The 21,092-nt window shown below is 40.8% G+C and overlaps 2 protein-coding genes across 20 annotated transcripts in view; one reads left to right on the top strand and one right to left on the bottom strand.

Moving 5' to 3' along the window:
- TFB1M (transcription factor B1, mitochondrial) overlaps window positions 1-7,717 on the top strand; it is a 60,702-nt gene extending 52,985 nt beyond the window's left edge. For all 7 annotated transcript variants that reach the window (XM_039528226.1, XM_039528224.1, XM_039528225.1 and 4 more), the window contains 2 exons: window positions 4,644-4,771; window positions 6,858-7,717. In XM_039528226.1, the coding sequence (XP_039384160.1) occupies window positions 4,644-4,771; window positions 6,858-7,107 (378 nt within the window). In that variant the 3' untranslated portion in view covers window positions 7,108-7,717. The remainder of the gene's footprint in view (window positions 1-4,643; window positions 4,772-6,857) is intronic.
- Window positions 7,655-21,092, bottom strand: part of TIAM2 (TIAM Rac1 associated GEF 2) — a 260,221-nt gene continuing 246,783 nt past the window's right edge. For all 13 annotated transcript variants that reach the window (XM_039528198.1, XM_039528204.1, XM_039528196.1 and 10 more), the window contains 6 exons: window positions 20,613-20,721; window positions 19,205-19,263; window positions 15,378-15,483; window positions 13,957-14,044; window positions 12,909-13,063; window positions 7,655-8,885 (listed from right to left, as the gene is read on the bottom strand). In XM_039528198.1, the coding sequence (XP_039384132.1) occupies window positions 8,245-8,885; window positions 12,909-13,063; window positions 13,957-14,044; window positions 15,378-15,483; window positions 19,205-19,263; window positions 20,613-20,721 (1,158 nt within the window). In that variant the 3' untranslated portion in view covers window positions 7,655-8,244. The remainder of the gene's footprint in view (window positions 8,886-12,908; window positions 13,064-13,956; window positions 14,045-15,377; window positions 15,484-19,204; window positions 19,264-20,612; window positions 20,722-21,092) is intronic.

Genomic DNA, 21,092 nt, shown 5'->3' on the forward strand with positions numbered 1-21,092 from the left:
CCTATTAAAAATATTTGGAAAATAAGGAAAAAGAGCTGGCAGTAAGATAAGCAAATGAATCCGTATATTTTAAATGCATTTATGTACACTGTGCTGCTGGTTTATGTTATTCTAGCCTTTTTAATATGCATAAAATAGAAAGAACGGGATAATAGTGTATATAATTTAAAGGAAGAGTCCAATTACAAGTAAAAAGCATTTTCCTGTATCTGTTGCCATAGTAACCAGGCAGTTTCCTAGGTTTCTAAGGAAAACGGTTCCTGTAATTGAGTGACTGCTGAGGAGTGCTTTTGTTTTTTCTAGAAGCTGAAAATATTGCTGGTCAGCTGTGAGATTGCAGATTTTCTTCCAAAGGAAAGCTGGTGTCCTCCTAAATTGTAAATTGCATTTAATTTTTTTCTGAAATTTTCTTTACAAAGGTAACTCCTACTTCCAAAACCAAGGATTCATATATCTCACTTTGAAGTCATTCTTCAAAATGCAGGGGGACAGGGTGGATGACCCAAATGGGTTTTTTTGGTCCTGTTACCTCTTATTTTGTGAATATTGGGTTTTTTATGTCTTAGGTTAAATTTTAAACAGTCACCTAAACTTGAGTACTCACGATGCCTGTGCAAACAGCTGATTGTGCATGTAAAATATGTTTTTGTATATGCAAACCAGCACTTGCATGTCCAGCTGCTAAATTTTCCCAGCTAAGTATTCATTTTGCATATGCAAATAATTAATTTGAATGTGCGTTTGTCTTTTCATGAATGATTTTTTTTTTTTTTTTGGGCTGCAGCATATACTCCCGGGACCAAGTTCTGGTTTCAGTTACACTGATGTGAATCTTTTTTCATTGACAGGTGGAATTTTTCTGGATTTACTTGTGTAGTAACCAGATTGTCATTTCAGTCCAGAGCAGTGGTTCATGTAGTCTGACATAGCCCAATACCAGATGCTTCAGAGGGAGGTGTAAAACTTCCATAATAGACAAATATGCAGTAACACACCTGTGAAGGAAATTTCCTTCTAATCCCAGGCAGTTAATGGTTGGTTTACCTCTTACAGCATGAGAGTTGATATCCTTTATACTTTTTATCCTATCTAGTATATCTGCAAATAATATTCTTATTCAGTTGAATATTTAATTCCTTTCCAGTGATGCTAACGTCATTTTTTCTCTTACTTAATTGGCCTCTCAAAGTTGGTAAGACAACTCCCACCTTTTCATGCTCTCTGTATGTGTATATACATCTCCTCACTATATGTTCCATTCTATGCATCCAAAGAAGGGGGCTGTAGCCTACGAAAGCTTATGCTCAAATAAATTTGTTAGTCTCTAAGGTGCCACAAGTACTCCTGTTCTTTTCATTGCCACACTAACTCTTGGCAGTAGGTTCCATAGGTTAATTATGCATTGTGGTTAATACATATAGTATATGTAATTATCTGTTTTAGTTTGTTGTCTTTCAGTGTTATTGGATATTGCCTTGTTCCTGTATTGTGTGAAAAGCTAAATAAGAAAACTTTATTGACCTGAGGGGGAGGGATAGCTCAGTGGTTTGAGCATTGGCCTGCTAAACCCAGGGTTGTGAGTTCAATCCTTGAGGGGGCCATTTAGGGATCAGGGTAAAAAGCTGTCTTGGGATTGGTCCTGCTTTGAGCAGGGGGTTGGACTAGATCACCTCCTGAGGTCCTTTCCAACCCTGATATTCTATGATTCTCTGTGCCTTTCATTCTCATTTATGTATCTCTATAATGTCCCCTTATTCCTCTCCTTTCTACTCTTTTTCTGTTTCACCTCATTTGGAACTTATGTCATTTGTCATTTCTTGCAGGGCATTCTGTATTTATTTTATTATTGTTCCTATTATCTATATTACTTTAGTGCCTAAAAGCCCCAACCACAATCAGGGTCCCATTGTGACATGAACATAGTAAGAGACTAGCCCTTCTTTGAAGATCTTGGTCTAAAAAGAGAAGATGTACAAAAGGTCTGAGAGGCCATGGAGAGCTGCTGTGACCTGCCATGGTCAAATAGCACGTCAATAGAAGAGTCAGGACAGAATCCAAGTCTCTTAAGAGTCCCATCCACTGCTTTATCACCTTGTCCTTCTCTTCTCTCTCTCTCTTCAAGCCTGTAACTCTGTGTTGCCCTTCTCTTTCTGCTATATTCTTTTGGAAGCAGGATTTACAGAAAACTTTAAATGCAGTTTTCAAGCTGTGGGCATAACATTGTTTGTATATGGAATTATATGTTCACTGTTGTTCTTTGGTGTTCATCAGCCTAAAATCTTCTTGGATTTTTTTTTCCCGACACTGTACTTTGAGCACAAGTTTTCATTGAACTGTCCAAAGTGAGGCCCAGATATTTTTCCTGTGTGAGTACTGTTAGTGTAGAGCCCATCAATGTTTGAGTAATTAAAATATTTCTTTAGTCTGGATTCCCTTGCATTTGTTGCCATTAAATTCCATGTGCAACTTTAAAGTCCTTCCGAAGTTCCTCATAATCCACTGTACTCTTGACTCACCTACATAATTTTTCCACTTCACTGTTCATCCTCACTTCCAGATAATGAATAAACATTTTAGGAAATATTGATCCTAAATAGAAATCCTAGCCCTTCCCACCCCCACTATTATAACCTCTTTCCGTATTGACTATGAAGTCCTTAGGGTGACCAGATGTCCTGATTTTATAGGGACAGTCCCGATATTTTGGGCTTTGTCTTATATAGGAGCTTTTACCTCTTCCCCCCACCCCGTCCCGATTTTTCACATTTGCTGTCTGGTCACCCTAGGAGGCCTGGTCTACCCACAAAACGTGTACTGTTTTAACTATACCACAGCCCCCGGAGTGTGGACACAGTTATACTGGTATAAAGGTGCTTCTGCCAGTATAGTTATTTGTATAGGGGAAAGAGAATAAGATCTACCAATTGGTATATTTGCATCTACTCCAGGAACTGTACCAGTATAACTATTGGGGGAGGAACCCCAAATTGTTAAACCAGTACCAAAGCTTTGTGTAGAGCAGGCCTAAGCTGCTTTTAATAATCTCTTGTGTGAGCCTTCAAACAGAAAATGTGGGTTCAGACAGGTTGAGGAGATGCTGTTTACAGAAACCATACTAGTTTCTTATCATATATTCCTCGTCCAGTTGTTTTATAGCTCTGTATTAAATCAGTTTGGCAGAGAGGCTCACTGTTTTGTAATTCCCAGGATCAATTCTTGTGCTTTTTTTAAAGATAAGTACAGCATTGGCTGGGCTCCTGTTCTCTGATGTAATAACTGATTTTAATGAGAAATTACAAATTTTTACTGCTCAGCCACTTCATCCTTAAAGTTGAGTAGTAGTGTAGTGCTAATTTTCAGTCTGATCCCTCTTATAAAGATGTTTTTACTTCATTGTTGTACTTTCAATATTACTTAGCTACTCAACTACAGTTTTAATCCTGAGTAACACATAGGAATTTGTTCAAATCAAAAATAGACTTGTGTGCTTTAGAACTAGCTGTTCCAAGAAACTGAGTAGAATTTGATCCCTTATTTTGAAAATTTACCCCTACAATCCAGTATTCCTTGTTGTTCAGAATGAAAATGTTTAGCCTTGTCTGTATGCATGGTTAAGTAATTTAATCAGATTAATTTGTCTAGGACGATGCTTATGTACAGTAGGAAATTACTGTTCCATTTTACTTTTAGAACTTTGTTGTTGCTTCTACATGAGGATTGAGCCTACATTAGTCCAACATCATTTCCATTAAGCAAACCCAGACCAGTCCCTGCTCCAAAGAGCGTACTTTTTATATTATAAAAATAACAGAATAAAATAGGAAACATGTAACACAAGGATTACAGATGAACTGTTGCAAGAACTGTAGTGCACTGGCAGTAACTATGCTGCTCATTCATCATTTGAACTTACTCCTGCAGAGTTCACCTCAGCCAGCTAAGACGTGTTAAAATGCAACTTGCCTTTGGCTAGCCTAGACTTTTAAAACATGTTCGCTAACACATTCAAATGTTACTCATTGTACCTAGTCTACACAAGTCCTAATACAATATGAAACATATGATGAAGGGTGAGCAAGACCTGTAATATCTAAATCTAAATAATGACTTTCCTCAGCTGCCCCTCGGCCCAGCTGTTACATGTTGGCTAATTTAATCTATATATTATGGCAGAATTGTGTCTTTTTAGGAGGGTGTGGAAGAGGGGTTATTAGCTTCACGGATTAATTCCGGGAGTGTGTGGCATGGAAAAAGGTACAGAGATGTTGGAGAGAGGAGCAGACAAGCAGATGGTTGAAGCTGGTATCATTGGCAGAGCAGCAGGAGCACGTATATGTGATGCAATAAGAGACAAGTGGATAAGTGTAAAAGGGCAGACTTGTGAAGGGCCTTGAAGGTAAAAGACAAGACCCTAGGGTTGAATTTCACCCTTGAACTTGAGTAATTGTAATGTTATTTCACAGCTCTGTATCATCTAGTTATTTTCAAGCCATTAATGTATCTTTTTATGTTATGCCAAATGCTGATTCCTGACACCCACGCTGCTACTTTAGGAATGGCAAGAATGTACACTGGAGAGGAAAAAAATAGAAAATGCAAACCTGTGTTCACTATCTGTATCTAATACTTTTATTTTTTTATAGGTGGATGTGTCAGTAGTGCACTTTACCCCTTTGGTGCAACCAAAGATACAGCAACCCTTTAAGCTGGTGGAAAGGGTCGTTAAAAGTGTTTTTCAGTTCAGAAGAAAATACTGCTGTCGGGGAGTGGAGTAAGTAAATTCTTTAACCAGAATTCTCTTTAGAACAATATTGTTGTTGATGCCTACTAAATCCATCAAGAATAATGGAGCCTTCGTTACATATTCTGAGTTTGTTCACTTCATGTAAATCTGTAGCGCTTACAAGGCATCTCGTTCATCACATCCAGCTCTCCTCAAAACACTGACTGAAGACAAATGCAATTCTAGTATTATTTCCATAGAAGTTTACTCTGGGTGCACCCTTGCTCCATAATTAAGCCTTAATGCTTTTTTATTTGCACAATACAGAATTTAAGCCTGTGGCATTACCAGGTTAAATTTATAAGCTTTTGAATAGTTTGGTTTTTTTAAAAAAAGGTTTAATCTTCTGAATACAGATTTGTGAAGAAAGACTGAAATATATAAGTAACTGACCCAGATACTGACAAAATATGTTCTGGACAAGAGCCTGTGTGGGTTGTGTCCAAAAGGTCTAAAGTTCTGAACGGAAGATAGATTGATTACATTATATTTTACTAGCCCGAAACGGGGAGAATTACTACTCATATGGAGGTAGTGGCAAAAAGTGAGATCCTCACCTCCACTCTGGGCCGTTTCCACTGGGTAAAAAGGCTGCAGTGGTATAAAGACATTCTAAAAGCTCAGGGAGAATGGTCCAGTGCAGAAACTGAGGAAGACAGTTGTATGCTGTTGTCTGAGGACCAACTCAGACACTAACATTGGGGGCATACCCACGTCAGGGTCACAGAATGCAAAGCTGCAGAGGCTCTGGGGAGAGCTGCTGCTCACAGGAAGCTGGGCCTGTGCTTCTGTAACTTTAGCCAGCCCTGTTGGGTTGTCTAATTATGCTGGGGATCACTTAGGTCTGTGGAGCAGCCGAGAATTGCATCTGACTCGGGGGTGCCAGCTCTGTGCTGCATCCTTTAGTGGTACAGCAGAGTATCTCACCATAGCAGGTGAGCAACATTTATTCTCGGGGGTGCCAGCAGTTGATCTAAACCTGCAATGCTAGTTTGTCCATGCTAGTGGCTGAATACAGACCTTTGGGAGGTGGTAAGTGAACAGGATGAGCTAGTGCGTGACACACTCTTAGTTCAGAAAGTACTACTGATGAGCAGAAAATAAACATTGCTGTGTTTTTAATCTTCTGAAAATACAAAGATCAGTTATTGTTTAATCTCAAATTTCTGATACTGTTCAAAGTTCTCTGTAAGGGAAAAAAAAACTGCATTTTTTTGCATGTCTTGTATCCAGTAGCAGCTTAACGTGCCTTAGTACTGTGCCTAGCATGTAATTAAGGATCACAGTCCTCTTATTGTTTAGCTGGTCAAAGGAAATTAGCAAATTCTAGATGCTAACTCAGGAGTCCTTATAATATGATGTTTTAGATTCAGTTATGTGAAAGCAAGGTGGTAGGCTGAATGAATACTGTGTGTATAACATATGGAAAACATATGGAATGTAAAGGAATTGATCCATTTACAGGTTAAGTTACTATACAAGTCTCATTTTAGAGCATTATAGATGTTTAAATTATCTAATGTGACCACCCTAAGATGCAATATTTTCCACGACCAGTGCATTCTCCCCTTTGAATTACAAAATAATTAGAGGCTGAACATTTCAAATCTCAATGGCCTATTTATCCTTGGCTTCTCTACTGAGCTTGCTAGACAGTAAGGGTGACATCTTTCCACAAGAGATGTGATTCTTTTTACTAAGGTTACCAAAAGTTATCAAGGTGGCAAGTACTATCCAAATAATCAATTCTTGTACCCTCCTTCCTAAATATTTAAATATTACAGATAATTTAAAATGGAGCTAAAATCCATATGGCTGTGTTGAAGTCACATTTACTCCAGAGTTAAACTGGCAGTCTCCCACTAAATTTGTTAAATTTTCAATTATTTTCTTAACATCTAAACTTGAGTTGGAAAATTAAAGAAGATCTATTTCTTTTCAGCAAACTAAGCGTTCAAATTAGGGATATGCTTATGTTGAACTAAATCGTTGTTAAGAAAAGCACAATGGTGAAGGCAAATTTTTTTTAAAGAAAAAAATGTATTTGAATGTCTTCCTCTTTGTTCCCTTTTAGAATCCTGTTTCCAGAAGCTGAACGCTTGGAAAAAAGTGAACAGATGCTGATGTTGGCAGATGTGGATCCAACTCTGCGTCCAGCTCAGCTCTCCATTTTACATTTTAAAAACCTGTGTGATGCATACAGGAAAATGTGTGATGAAGACACAAACCTTTTCAGTTACAACTACAGGGAAGAACTGAAGCAGAAGAAGAGAACTAGAAAAAAAGGATACTTGGAGCAGTCTGAACAGGGAGACCAGCTCTAACAAATCAGGCACACACAATTTTTTTTTAGTAAAAGGAGACTGTTTTCAAGATTACACATCTATATATACACACTTTGTTAAAATACTGGAGGAAGGGGGCGAAGGTCCTATCTTTCTGTATAGCAGAATGGAATAAATAAGGAAGAGGATGCCCTGAATATGGGATCCTTAACCTGCTAAGGTTTGGTGTATTCTCCACTCTGTTTTTCAGGTCCTGATTCAGCAAGGTAAAATTAGACACATGCTTCAGAACCTGGCGAATGGGGGCCTCTCTGAAATTTGTATGAGTGAGTCCTTAAAGTAAAATTTTACTTACTATTCCAGTATACCAAACAATATAATGTGATAGTGGTTTTTCATTTCACTCTCCTTATCCTAGAAACACTCTACTGGGCAGAAATCTTATATTAATGCACTCAAGCAAATAGCTTCACCAATGATAAAGTGCACAGAAGGCCTGCTAATACTCTTACTTATCCCAAACAAAAGAACTCAGTCTTGAAAGCTCCAGTTGGAGAAAGCTGTGAATAAAGCAAGAAACTAGACATAATGCTCATTTTCCTTTTACTGTACAAGTTGGTAGAGAAAATAAAAATACAATCAAATAAGATTACAGTACAAGCTTTGTTTTTATATTTACATATATATAAAGTTAACAGCATCTTGCAACTTACAAAAATGGACTCCTGTGCACTAAAACACCTTAAAATAACTTAATTCTGCTTTAAATAAAGCAAAAATTAAAACTGCTGAAAAAATGCCCAAAGGAAAAAGTTTTTGTTTTTTTTAATAAAGCTATAAGATCACAATTCCTCCAGCACCTTTTCCACATAACTTAAAATAATTAGAATGCACCTCTTTAAGGGACACAACATCATCTCGCTAACTGCTCAAAAGGGATGAACTAATTTACAGACTCTGGCCAGCTTAATCTATTTTTCTTGATCCACAATAAATTAAAATAACTTAAGAATCCTTTACAACTATATTTTTGTGGAAAAATGTATTAGTGCACAAAACCAACAGTAGTTTTTCAGCAATTTCCACATAATCACTAGTTTCAAAGCAAATCAAGTCAAATTTTATGTGGACATTAACATTTTAAATAACCTGTTAAATCATATAGCACGCTCACAGCTAGGATTTTCCATGCCTCTCCACTGTTTCATAAAAGCAGTCCTCATTAACTACAGAAGCTAAACTCTGGACACTAAATTCCCTCTCTAAAATAGAATTCAGATCCAAGTTTGCACTGTCAGAGTGACTGTCAAGAGAATGGTGATGTTCTTGCATGGCCAGTAACGTTCCCTTGTTACGCTTTGTGCTGTTTGCTTTTCGTTTAATTGGACAGAAATGCCCACGCACCAGCTTTGAATGTTCTCCTGCCTTATAACCATCCCCAGCCTCCTTTTCAGCAAGCGGCTTGTGCTCTGCGTCAGCACTAGGCTCCTCTGAAATCTTCAGCCGCTGGAACTGTATTTCAATGTCTCTTGTAGGGCTGCCCTTCTTTAGGCTCTGCTGATAGTCATCCTCATCATCACTGAGAATATCAGATTCCTTGACAAGGCTGTTTGAAAAATCTGATGTGCAGCTTGGAAAGTGTTTCATAGGAGATGAATTTTTGGATTCCTGTGTGCTTTCTGTGGTATGGCAGCTGCTACTCTGAGTACTGCTACTCAGGCTGCAGTCATCAGAATCCAGTAAGTTTCCTTTCCCTGTATCATTGTTCCACTCATTACTGGAGGAATTCTTCAGTACCTTTAGGGGTCTTGTGGAAGCTGCAAGTGTAAAAGGCAGTCTTATTTCTGCATTAAAACAACTTTCACAAAACAAGGGAATTATACAGTATCCCGCAGTAGCATAATCAAAGGATTATGGCTGAGTTATAATTTAATTAGTCACATTTTGATTAAAATGTTTTGTATCCTCTGAGATCAGACTGCTGGTATTGATAGTATTTGATTTTATATTGCTCTAGCAGTTGTAAAGTTATTGTGTATTTAGTACATGCAAAATCCTTCATAAAGCCACAGATATGGTTTGCAAAACAACAAATCTAAATAATTGTGCAGCTGGGTCAATTACCTAGTGTATTGTATGGTCAAGTGCCATCTGAATCCAAATTCATTTTTCTGTCAGTTGCTTCCCATGATGCAAGAGGAATGCTGCAGTCATAACTGTCTCAAGTCCAGGTAGAGAGGACTTGCAATATTGGCAACACTAGTGGCCAATTTATAGATTCCTAGGCCAGAAGGCTGTGATCATCTAGTCTGACCTTCCGTATAACCAGGCCACAGAACTTCCCCCAAATAATGCCTAGAGCAGATCTTTTAGAAGAACATCCAGTCTTGATTTTAAAATGGCCAGTAATGAAGAATTCACATCTCAGTGGTTAATTACTCTCCCTGTTAAAAATTGATACCTTATTTCCAGTCTGAATTTGTCTAGCTTCAATTTCTAGCCATTGAATTGGGTTAGCCTTTCAATCTAGCAGAGAAAGGTGTCATCATTAAATGTGTGTTCCCTGTCTAGGTACTTAGAGTGATCTCTTGAGTCTAGCAAAGAGAAAGTTAAGGGGTAACTTACAGTCTATTTAGCGTATCACTATAAGGCAGTGGTCCCCAACCTTTTTGGCTGGCGGGCGCCAGCCGAAGGACCACTGCAGCGGTGGAGCACCCGCCGAAATGCCATGGCATTTCGGCAGCGCCGCCTCTCGATGACATCACTTGTCAGCGACAAGCGTCGTCATCGAGAGGCGTCCCCGCTGAAATGCTGCTGAAATTCGGCGGCATTTCGTCAGGTGCTCTCCTGGGGGTCAGGACATGGGCGCATTAAGATGCGCCCACGGGCACCGCGTTGGGGACCACTGCTATAAGGCATGTTTTATAGGCCTTCACTCATTCTTAAGGCTCTTCTCTGAACTTTCTTCAATTTATCAACATCCTTCTGAATTGTGGATGCCAGAATTGGACAAAGTATTCCAGCAGCACTCACACCAGTGCCAGAAACACTTAAAATAACCTCTACTCCTACTCAAACATTCCCATTTATGCATCCAAAGCTAGCATTTGGCCACAGCATCACACTGGGAGCTCATGTTCAGTGGATTATCCACCAGGACCCCCAAATCCTTTTCTGCGTCACTGCTTCCTAGGAGCGAGTCCCCTATTGTCTCAGTACAGCGTACTTTCTTTGGTCATAGATGTATACATGTACATTTAGCCATATTCAGCTGTTTGCCTCCAGCACTAGAAAGCAGTGCTCTACAGAAGGCCTCTATTTGACCAAAAAATAAAGCACTCTGGTGGAATGGATAGATGCTGTGAGGGAACAAGCCCTCACTGCCTTGCCTCACTTCCCTCTTTTCACTTCATTTCTTGTTCTGTTGCCTGAGCTTTGGATAATGGTAGGGCCAAACCACTAAAGAAAGCCAACATCAGTTAGAGGAAGCCTTGTAGTGGGTGGAAGGGCAAATCCCTTTCCACCCAAAGTAACAAATTTGACATACACCAAGTCTGTTGGAGGAAGCTAAATGAGGTAGATTTAGGGTGGGGGACACAAAGTGGGTAAGCAGCAGCAGTTCTGTGGCATACTTCTGCTGCTCCCTTAACCCCAAGTACACCACGAGAAGGGTTCTGCTGAGGTAGATTTTCTTTGTGGCAGTGTCCCTGCCTGGGGATGAGACAACAAAAGTTAATACTAACTGTTAGCATCTTACGTTGCTTCTCCCACTGTGATACCCCCCCTGAGTGAGGAAAGTATGGCAGCTGTTAGCCCCACCCCTTGGAGAAGACATGCCACGATGAGAGAAGGGATGCCCTGGGATTAGTGAAAAGAGTTGGAGAGCCATGGGATTTTCCAGAAGATCTTAGGCCAGTGGCAGGTTCCACAAGCCAAGGCCCCTCTCTGTTCTGGCCCAGAGCTGGGCAAACTCCAGACTGTCCCCGGCAGAATTGTATTTGAGGGTCTAGACTTCTGTATGGTCTTTTTTCCCCATGGGGTTGAGGGATAATAACTAGGGCTGTCGATTAATCGCAGTTAACTCGTGATTAACTCAAAAAAAATTAATTGTGATTAATTGCAGTTTTAATCACACTGTTAAACAGAATACCAATTGAAATTTAATATTTTGGATGTTTTTCTACATTGTATTCTGTCTAGTAACTGAAAAAAGTTTGTTTTTTTGTTGTTTTTTGTTTTTTTTTACAAATAGCACTGTAAAAATGATAAACAAAAGAATTAGTATTTTTCAGTTCACCTCATAGAAGTACTGTAGTGCAATCTCTATCATGAAAGTGCAACTCACAAATGTAGATTTTTTTTGTTACATAACTGCACTCAAAAACAAAACAATGTAAAACTTCAGAGCCTGCAAGTCCACTCAGTCCTACTTCTTGTTCAGCCAATCACTAAGACAAACAAGTTTGTTCACATTTATAGGAGATAATGTTGCCCTCTTCTTATTTACAATGTCACCAGAAAGCAAGAACAGGCATTTGCATGGCACTTTTGTAGCTGGTGTTGCAAAGTATTTACGTGCCAGATATGCTAAACATTCATATGTCCCTTCATGCTCCAGCCACCATTCCAGAGGACATGCTTCCATGCTGATGATGCTCATTAAAAAAAGAATGCGTTAATTAAATTTGTGACAACTCCTTAGGGGAGAATTGTATGTCTCCTCCTGTTTTACCCACATTCTGCCATGTCTTTGATATTATATGGCAATCTCAGATGATGACCCAGCACGTGGTGTTCATTTTAAGAACACTTTCACAGCAGATTTGACAAAATGCAAAGATACCAATGTGAGGTTTCTAAAGGGAGCTACAGCACTCGTTCCAAGGTTAAAGAATCTGAAGTGCCTTCCAAAATCTGAGAGGGATGAGGTGTGGAGCATGCTTTCAGAAGTTTTAAAAGCAACACTACGGAAACTACAGAACGCAATCCACTAAAAAAGATCAGCCATCTGCTGGTGGTGTCTGACTCAGATAATGAAAATGAACATGCATCAGTCTGCACTGCTTTGGATCATTATCGATCAGAACCCATCATCAGCATGGACTCATGTCCCTTGGAATGGTGGTTGAAGCATGAAGGGACATATGAAACTTTAGTACATCTAGCACATAAATATCTTGCGATGCCAGCTACAACAGTGCCTATTCTCACTTTCAGGTGACATTGTAAACAAGAAGCAAGCAGCATTATCTCCCACAAATGTACACAAACTTGTTTGGCTGAGTGATTGGCTGAACAAGAAGTAGGACTGAATGGATTTGCAGGCTCTAAAATTTTACATTGTTTTATTTTTTTAATGCAAGTTTTTTGTACATAATTCTACATTTGTAAGTTCAACTTTCATGATAAAGAGATTGCACTGCAGTACTTGTATTAGGTGAATTGAGAAATACTATTTCTTTTGTTTTTTACAGTGCAAATATTTAATCAAAAATATAAAGTGAGCACTGTACACTTTGTATTCTGTGTTGTAATTGAAATCAAATATTTGTAGAAAACATCCACAAATATTTAAATAAATGGTATTCTATTTTTTACAGTGCGACTCATTGTGTGATTAATCACAATACATTTTTTTAATCGTGTGACAGCCCTAATAATAACTGGTACTTTTGGTATAAAGCCTCTCTCCCAAGAAGTACATTATATTTTAAAACATGAATTACAGTAAAAATACACCACCCTCTTCATGTCTAGAAAGAGAAGTGGTTTGGGTCATGCCCTATAATAATCATGAAACTGCCAGTCTATATTTCCCAGTCTAGCAAACGGACACTTACCCAGTTTGGCTGAAACAGGTATGCGGTTCTTGAGTGGAACTAGGCGATCTTTACAGGTTTTCTCCAATGGTGACTCACATTTTATGTGACGTCTGAAGTTCTCCCGCAGAATGGAACGAATCACCTTAACAATGTTAGTTTTGCTTTCACAGTCACTGCAAGGTGTAAGGGAAGAGCAATAAGAGGACAGATTACAGGTCACTGTAACATTTTTGTTTTCCCATGCCCAAGCAGTCTTTCCATTTGGAAGCAGCCTTCTTTTTGCTACTGAAGGTTGGTGCTGTTTAGTTATTTATACAAAGTGGAACAGCTTCAACAGGAAGGTTGAAGGAGTCCCACCCCAGAATACCCAATAGCCTACTGGTGAATGTACTAGACAGCAGGCAGATGGAGGGGAACTGAACCTGGGTCTCTCACATTCTGGGTGAATACTCTAACCATTTGGCTAAAGGGGCCAATCTCCTTCAGCAGCTGTGTTTTATGCAAGGCCCACTTGAGTAGGCATGCCTACCAGATCAGGTGCTGCAGGGGAGATAGGCAACTCCTTCTTTGAGGATCCTGTTCAGGTTTAGGCATGAAAGAGGCAGCTGTGTGCATGCCCACCAGAAGTCATTTAGGGGACTGAAGCAGCTGAAAATTAGGTGCCTAGGAAAGTTAGGTGCCAGCTGAGCAGGGATTTTAAGACTCTAAATTTTGGACTTAGACTCCTGAAGTGGCAGTTGGGAGCCTAAATCCCTTTATAGTTCTAGCCATTGATTGCATCAGCCATAATTCACTGAAATTTAAGATCATACAATAAAACATGTGTGCAGATTCCTGACACTGAATGATGGATTGAGCCGAATTCACTTTAATTTCAGATACTTTCTACACATCGAATTCCATCCAATTAAACATTGCCTCAGTGCCTGGATTTGAGGTGATGGGTGTTTTAGAAGTGCTGAGAGACAGGAAAAAAAGTCACTTGGAAAAATAAAATGTTCTCAATGTACTTTTGTCATTCCATTAGTGTAATTTTGTCAAAAATATATCTTCATGTCAAGTTTACCTGCTGCACAACTGAAAGATTGTTTCTGGCCTGCCTTCTATTTCTGACTTCGTATGAATCAGTTCCCAGATGCAATTGTTTTCTGTTCCTACAGACAGAAAAAAAAAAGTGTGAATAATTCATGCCTTCAGACTACACAGACAACATTATAGATCTCAGCATCTCACCAAGACAAGGTTCATAGAAAAGCTGATATCTGCATGATGAGCTGGAACCCTCTGAGGAGTGCTAAGTTTTATGACTTACTTACAACTTGTCTTTACAAACTCAACTTCTTTTCCAGAATGAGACTCTTCCTTTCCATCACTTGCTTCAACAAACACGCTCCTCGTTATTTCTGAAGCCTTGAAATCCAACCTACCAGCCCCTATGAGGTCTGATTATTAGGTCTTTTCTCACCAGACACAAGAACGTTGACCTTGAACCTCTAATGGCAACACTAGGCTATTACTTGCATAGACAAGCTTCTCTGTCTGCTTTATCTCCCCTCCTGCTCAGCTATCACTTAGTCACATAATTCAGTTCAGCTCTGCTATATCAATTGGGGCTGTTATTGACTGATTCAGATCTCATATCTGAAGCACTTACATGGCCTCCGTCACCATAGTATTAGAGCCCTTCACAGTTGTTAATGTATTGGTCCTCCCACACCCCTGTGAGGTAGGGAAGTGCTATTCCCCTGCTTACAGATGGGGAACAGAGGCACAGAGATTAACCATGGGATTTTCTAAAGCACCTAGGCACCTAATTTCCATTGATTTCAGTCAAGTAGGCACTTAAATGCTTTTGAAAACTCCACCATAAATGACTTGCCCAAGGTCACACAAGATGTCTGTGATGGAGCAGAGAATGGAACCCAGATCTCTGGCTAGCACACTAATCCCTGGACAATCCTTTCTCTCATGCTGCATCCTGGACGGCAGTGATATTGCATGGGGTGTCAAGTATGATAGAATTTGACCCATGTTATCATTTGATTGCTTTGAGCAGCCTCTTCAGGTTTTTCCCTACCCTTTTGTTGTGGGTTTCTGTTTTGCCATGTTAATCCTAACCTGTTGCAGCTCTATTCTGAGTTTCTGTCATGACATAGCAACACCACCCTAGCAAGTCAGCTTCAGGCTGACAGTTTAACATCCAACGTTCTTGAACTTGTTCTCTGATTACAGAAGGGAAGAAAATTAGGTGTGAACACAGAATATCTGAATGAAAATATCTATTAATGTATAAAGCCTATGGCCTTTACAAGCACATGCTACTACAGGGTGTGGGCGTATGAATATTTAGAGAGAGAGATAGGAAGACATATGTTTATCTAATACTACATTGTGTACCTGGGTTGGAAATGTTTGCCTGTTCACAAGACTTCAGGAAGCAATGTTTAGATAGCAATACGTTAGGAACTAAAAGTAAAATATAATTACCTGCTGTATTCCCCAGCCGGACTTGAAGAGCAGATAAAGGAATGAGCCAACGAAATTTAAATGGATCCAAGTCGCCATAATTATGTGCAGCCCGTACATTACTGGGCTACAAATTGAAAAATAACCAAGACATATTTTTAAAAGAGGTAAAGCAACATAATTGACGTCTGCATTGATATACATTTCAGAGGGGTAGCCGTGTTAGTCTGTATCAGCAGAATCAACAAGGAGTCCTTATGGCACTTTAGAGACTAACCAATTTATTTGGGCATAAGCTTTCGTGGGCTAAAACCCACTTCATCCGATGCATAGAGTGGAAAATACAGGAGCAGATATAAGAAAAGATGGGGGTTGCTTTACTAAGTGTGGGGGGAATCCAGGTGTGGGTTGAGAGGGTTCTTTGTGCGGCATTAGGGGTGCAGGTGGCTCAATGGGGGATCTGGATGCACAGGGTCTTGGGGGGGTTCTGGGTGCAACAGTAATGGGACTCTGCAGGGGGGTCCAGGTGAAGGTGGGACTCAGCAGCAGGGGTCTAAGTGTGTGGGGGGGTAAAGCTCATAGGGTATGGGGGGGCTCAGTGAGGGGAGCCAGATGCTGGGAGAGGGGCTCAGTGGGGATCCCTCACTCTCACAGACCTTGGGAGACAGGCCAGTCCTCGCTTACAGACAGCCCACCAACCTAAAGCAAATACTCACCAACAACCACACACCACAGAACAAAAACACTAACCCAGGAACCAAACCCTGCAACAAACCCCAGTCCCAGCTCTGTCCACATATCTATTCAAGGGACACCATCATAGGACCCAACCACATCAGCCACACTATCGGGCTCATTCACTGGCACATCTACCAATGTGATATATACCATCATGTGCCAGCAATGCTCCACTGCCATGTACATTGGCCAAACCGGACAGTCTCTACGCAAAAGAATAAATTGACACAAATCTGAAATCAGGAATCATGTCATTCAAAAACCATTTGGAGAACACTTCAACCTCTCTGGTCACTCAATAACAGACCTCAAAGTGGCAATTCGTCAACAAAAAAACTTCAAAAACTGGAATTAATTTGCAAACTGGACACCATCAGATTAGGCCTAAATAAAGACTGGGAGTGGTTGGGTCATTACAAAACCTAATACTAATTTCTCCCTACTGTTACTCACACCTTCTTGTCAACTATCTGTAATGGGCCACTCTCTTACCACTTCAGAAGTTATTTTTCCTCTCTTGGTATCCTGCTGTTATTAGATTTATCTCATTAGACTGACCTCACACTTGGTAAAGCAACCCCCATCCTTTCATATATTTATAGCTGCTCCTGTATTTTCCACTCCATGCATCTGATAAAGTGGGTTCTAGCCCACAAAAGCTTATGCCCAAATAAATTTGTTAATCTCTAAGGTGCCACAAGGACTCCTCGTTGTTTCTACTGATATAAATGTTTTTGATAAAGTGGCCTTCTGTCCAAGGACTCACTTCTAAAAGCAAATTTTATCCGAATAGTCTAATTCCTTAAATACCTTACTGTTGGTTTGACTGTAAAACAATGATAGCTAGAGCTTTCAGAATTCCAGAGAAACAGAGATTGCTGCAGCTTTGAAAAATGAGTTTTTTAATAAATTACATAGTATTTCCACATGAAGGAAACTAACTGAGAGCAAGGTCACTATGAGTAAACCAACTACCTATTGTTTAGCAAAACAAATTCTTCAGTTTGACAATACTGCTTTGTTCCTTTTATTACAGTTGTTTATCTCTCTCTTAGTATAAGCACATTACATTAATACTCCATGTCATCTCCTCTGTTGTAATTTACTCCTGGCGGAATTCTGTGCCACTGAGCATGTGCAGAATTTATGTTCCCCACAGAAAAATGACTGACAGGGAAGCAAAGAGAAGCCACAAAAACGGTCATTCAAGCCTCCCCTGCAGTATGTTTCAGGTGCCCAGGGCAGCCAGTAGAAAGGTAAATCACTATGGGGTGAGGGCAGGACTGGGGAAGACCCAGCTGGTGGCTCCTACCCTGCGCCAGGCTCAGCTGCTAGTCCTGGCTGGGCTGGGGAGAATGGGACTTCCTCTTCCCCTGCATGGCATCCAGGGCCAGGTCAGAACCACCCCCAGATTTCTCCCCCAGCTGTAGGAAGCTCTGTAAACTCCCCCCCTTCCCCCAGCGCTTCCTGCACCCATCACTCCTCAGCTGCAGGGGGAGGGATCTCTGTACAGGGAGCTGCTCCTGCATCCATCCAAGCCCTGTGCATCCAGACCCCTCATACCCAGACCCTCCCGCTCAGCCTCACCCACCCTGTACTCAAAACCCCACTGCCCCTGGACCACCCTGATGAGCCACTTGGATCCCCATCCTACCGAGCCCCAGCCAGCCGCACCTGGATCCCAACCCCACTGAGCCTCAATCTCCCACCATCTGGCTCCTCTCATTGAGCCCCCGACACCCTATGAGCTCTATCCCCCCCACACTTAGACCCCCGCTGCTGAGCCCCAACCACCTTCATCTGGACTCCCCTGCAGAGTCCCATTTACCGTTACACCCAGACCCCCCCAACAAGCCCCTGTGCATGCAGATCCCCCATTGAGCCACCCGCGCCTCGACAGCCCCACACAGAACCTTCTCACCCACACCTGGATTCCCACACACACACTAAGCCTCTCCACACCTGGATCCTGCCTTGCTGAGCCTGCCTGCCCACACCTGGTGCACCTGACATGGAGGGGCAGAGCTCTGGGGTGTTTCTGGGGCAGGCCTGGTCCTTGCGCTGGGGCAGGGTTGGGTGCAGCCTCACCGCTGAGTCCATGTTTTCGAGGCGGGGGAGGGAGAACTGCAGGGTGATCTCCCACCTCTGCAGCCAGTGCCGTGTGCTCCCCAATGCCATGCGGGAGCCTCCACATTTATTTGACAAATACAATCTTCAGAATTTTGCAGAATTTTAAAATGTGCACAGAATTTTTAATTTTTTGGCACAGAATGCCCTCAGGAGTCTGTAATTAGCTTATTCACGGGAAAAAGCCATCCTAGGCAAATTAAGGCACAGCTTATTTCTTTCTAGATTTAACTGCTCATTGTATATCAGTCTCTGCAAGTTATTTCAAGACACTTCCTTGACTCGTTTCCTTGTGACCGCCTGGGGAATAGAGAGTTGGGTGTAGTTCAAGTAATTGGGGCATATAAAATGAGATACTTAGCTGTAAACTGAAATTTAACTATCCCAATTAAATAAGTATCTTTTCATAATACCTTTCATTCCAGAGTGAACTATGTACTACACACAGGGATTGCTTTAGCTACATGGCTCACCAGTTTAGGACAGGACATAAAGAATGCATATTCAATTGATACTTTAGGGGGAAGTGATGTAATTGGCAAATAACTGAGTTTGAATTATACCAGAATACCCAGGTTAATGAAAAGTCCCCTGGGTTCTTTAATGACTCTCAAATGATTACATAATATATCTCATCTGACAGAAATCACCTCCCAACAACTGGCTGGAGCATTAGTTCACACAGAAATGTGCTGCTTATTGAATCAGTAACATAACCTGTTGCAACATCCAGACAGTCCGCCAGTTTCAGTCAAATATTGAACACTGCAACCAGTTTAGCCTGTGAGAGCAAGCGCAGCCCACTGTGATATGGCTGAATTAAAACAGCAGCTTGTACCATTCACTTTTCTTTCAGTGTTGGCATATTCAATTTTGATTCTTAGTAGTGACCATAGATGATCTGGTGGTCCCTTCTGGCCTTAAACTCTATGACCCTATGCATACATATCTATAGCTTGAACTGAAATTATTGCCAGACTTACCAGTTTCTTTTTCAGTTTGCAGTTCTCCTTATATACCAGTATGACGGCCCGCTTAAAAACTGAAAAGGAAAACAAGAGGCCTCTGATTGTAGGTCTAGTATTCAACAAAACAGACATTATAGCTGTACTGACTACTTACAGTTCTTTCTAGTTATCCACAATCTATGGGGTACTCATTGACTCTACACACACACAAAAAATTCCCATAGCAACTGCTTAAACTGTGTGATACAAGTCTGCCTCTGTCACAAAACTACTTTCTTAAAAGAATTAGGGATGAGCAATACTGTTCGAAAGCCTATCTCCCTGTATCAAGATTACAGAAATTGGCCTTTAATAAATGTAGATGTACAAATTGGAAACATGATTGTGAAGAAGCAACATGCCAGCAACTTCCCTTGAGGGGAAGGAAAGTGTTGCAGAAAAAAAGAGGCCCATTAGAGATGATGTCAAATCTGTTCTTTGATGCAGTTCAGCATTTCCTTTGGAGTGTGACAGCCTTCAGAGCTCTTCAAATTCCTGATTAGCTCTCTAAGGTATTACCATCATATCCGAGTGCCTCACACACAATGCCCCAGTGAGGTAGGGAAGTGCCATTATCGCCATTTTGCAGATGGAGAACTGGGCACTCAATGAGTTGCCTATCGTCACTAGGAAATGGCTGTGGTGGAGGTGGGGAATTGAAGCCAGGTTTCCTAAGTTGCAGGCCATTACTCTAACCCCTGGACCATCCTGCCTCTCCTTGTACCACTCAGACATTTCCCTTTAGGGACAGGGTTTGGGAATTCCCAGTGCCTGGCCCAACATGTTCAGTATAAATGAATCACTGATTAACACAGTTGGATTTATCTGTGGGCAAAGAGGTGGTGCCTCCTCATGCATGCGCTTCAATTTCAAACAGAAATGCCCACTTACCCTAAAGCCTACCCACAACTGTTTTTAGCCCACCCTCAATTCCTACATAAATCGGTTGTGTTTGAACTAGTTGAAGTTCAAAGTCTCTGTTATTCATTCATTTAGCTGATGACTAACTCAAACCCTCAGAGTTACTCATGATCTTCAGCTACCCACATAGGTGTATGCCATATAGTGGCAATGTTTGCAGAGATGAGCTGAGGTCTTTGGTGATAGTAGGGCAGGCAGAAGGAAAAGCCATCACAGAGAAGTTAGTTTGTGTGCTACTAATCTCATTTCCAGGTATCTAGACCTCTATCATCTACATCTCAATAACATTTCCAGGAAATGTTGTGTCTGTCCTGCACATCCAGGACCACCCCAACCATTACATGGCTATAGCAGGGCTTACATTTTATAGTTAGTCTTCATTAGTACAATGGCAGTTGTCATATTTTACTAGCTAGAAGATGTACTCAATATCTTTAGGGTTCTCTCTTAATAGGACACTAACCAAACACTGTAAGTTCAAGGTCTTTTCTTGCTTTGCCCAATGATGGGAAAGGATTCAACCAGGAAACAGCAGAGTGCATCAGAAGTTCTCCCATTGAAAGTTCTGTGACCTGTATTACATTATAAAAAAATAAGTGCAATTAGTGTCTTGATTAACAATCATCAACCACAAATGTTAATGAGTGCAGGCTGATAAATAAAAAGTGTGTGTGTGTGTGTGTGTGTGTGTGTGTGTGTGTGTGTGTGTGTGTGTGTGTGTAAGTAATCACTGAGCCATGGTTGTGTAAACAGCAATATATTTAAAAAAATACTGCCCATAAAAATAATAGCACACACCTTATGGAAGCTGGGTGATTTGCCTCTTAGAGCTTATTTTTGCTACTAACACTTAAAGCTGAAGAACGTTATGTCTGACTTGAAGTTCTGTCACTGAGATATAGCCAAGTGTGACATTCCTTTATCATCCCTTTCATTTCTATAG

This window comes from Mauremys reevesii, linkage group 3, assembly GCF_016161935.1.
Source record: "Mauremys reevesii isolate NIE-2019 linkage group 3, ASM1616193v1, whole genome shotgun sequence".
Classification (NCBI taxonomy): domain Eukaryota; kingdom Metazoa; phylum Chordata; order Testudines; family Geoemydidae; genus Mauremys; species Mauremys reevesii.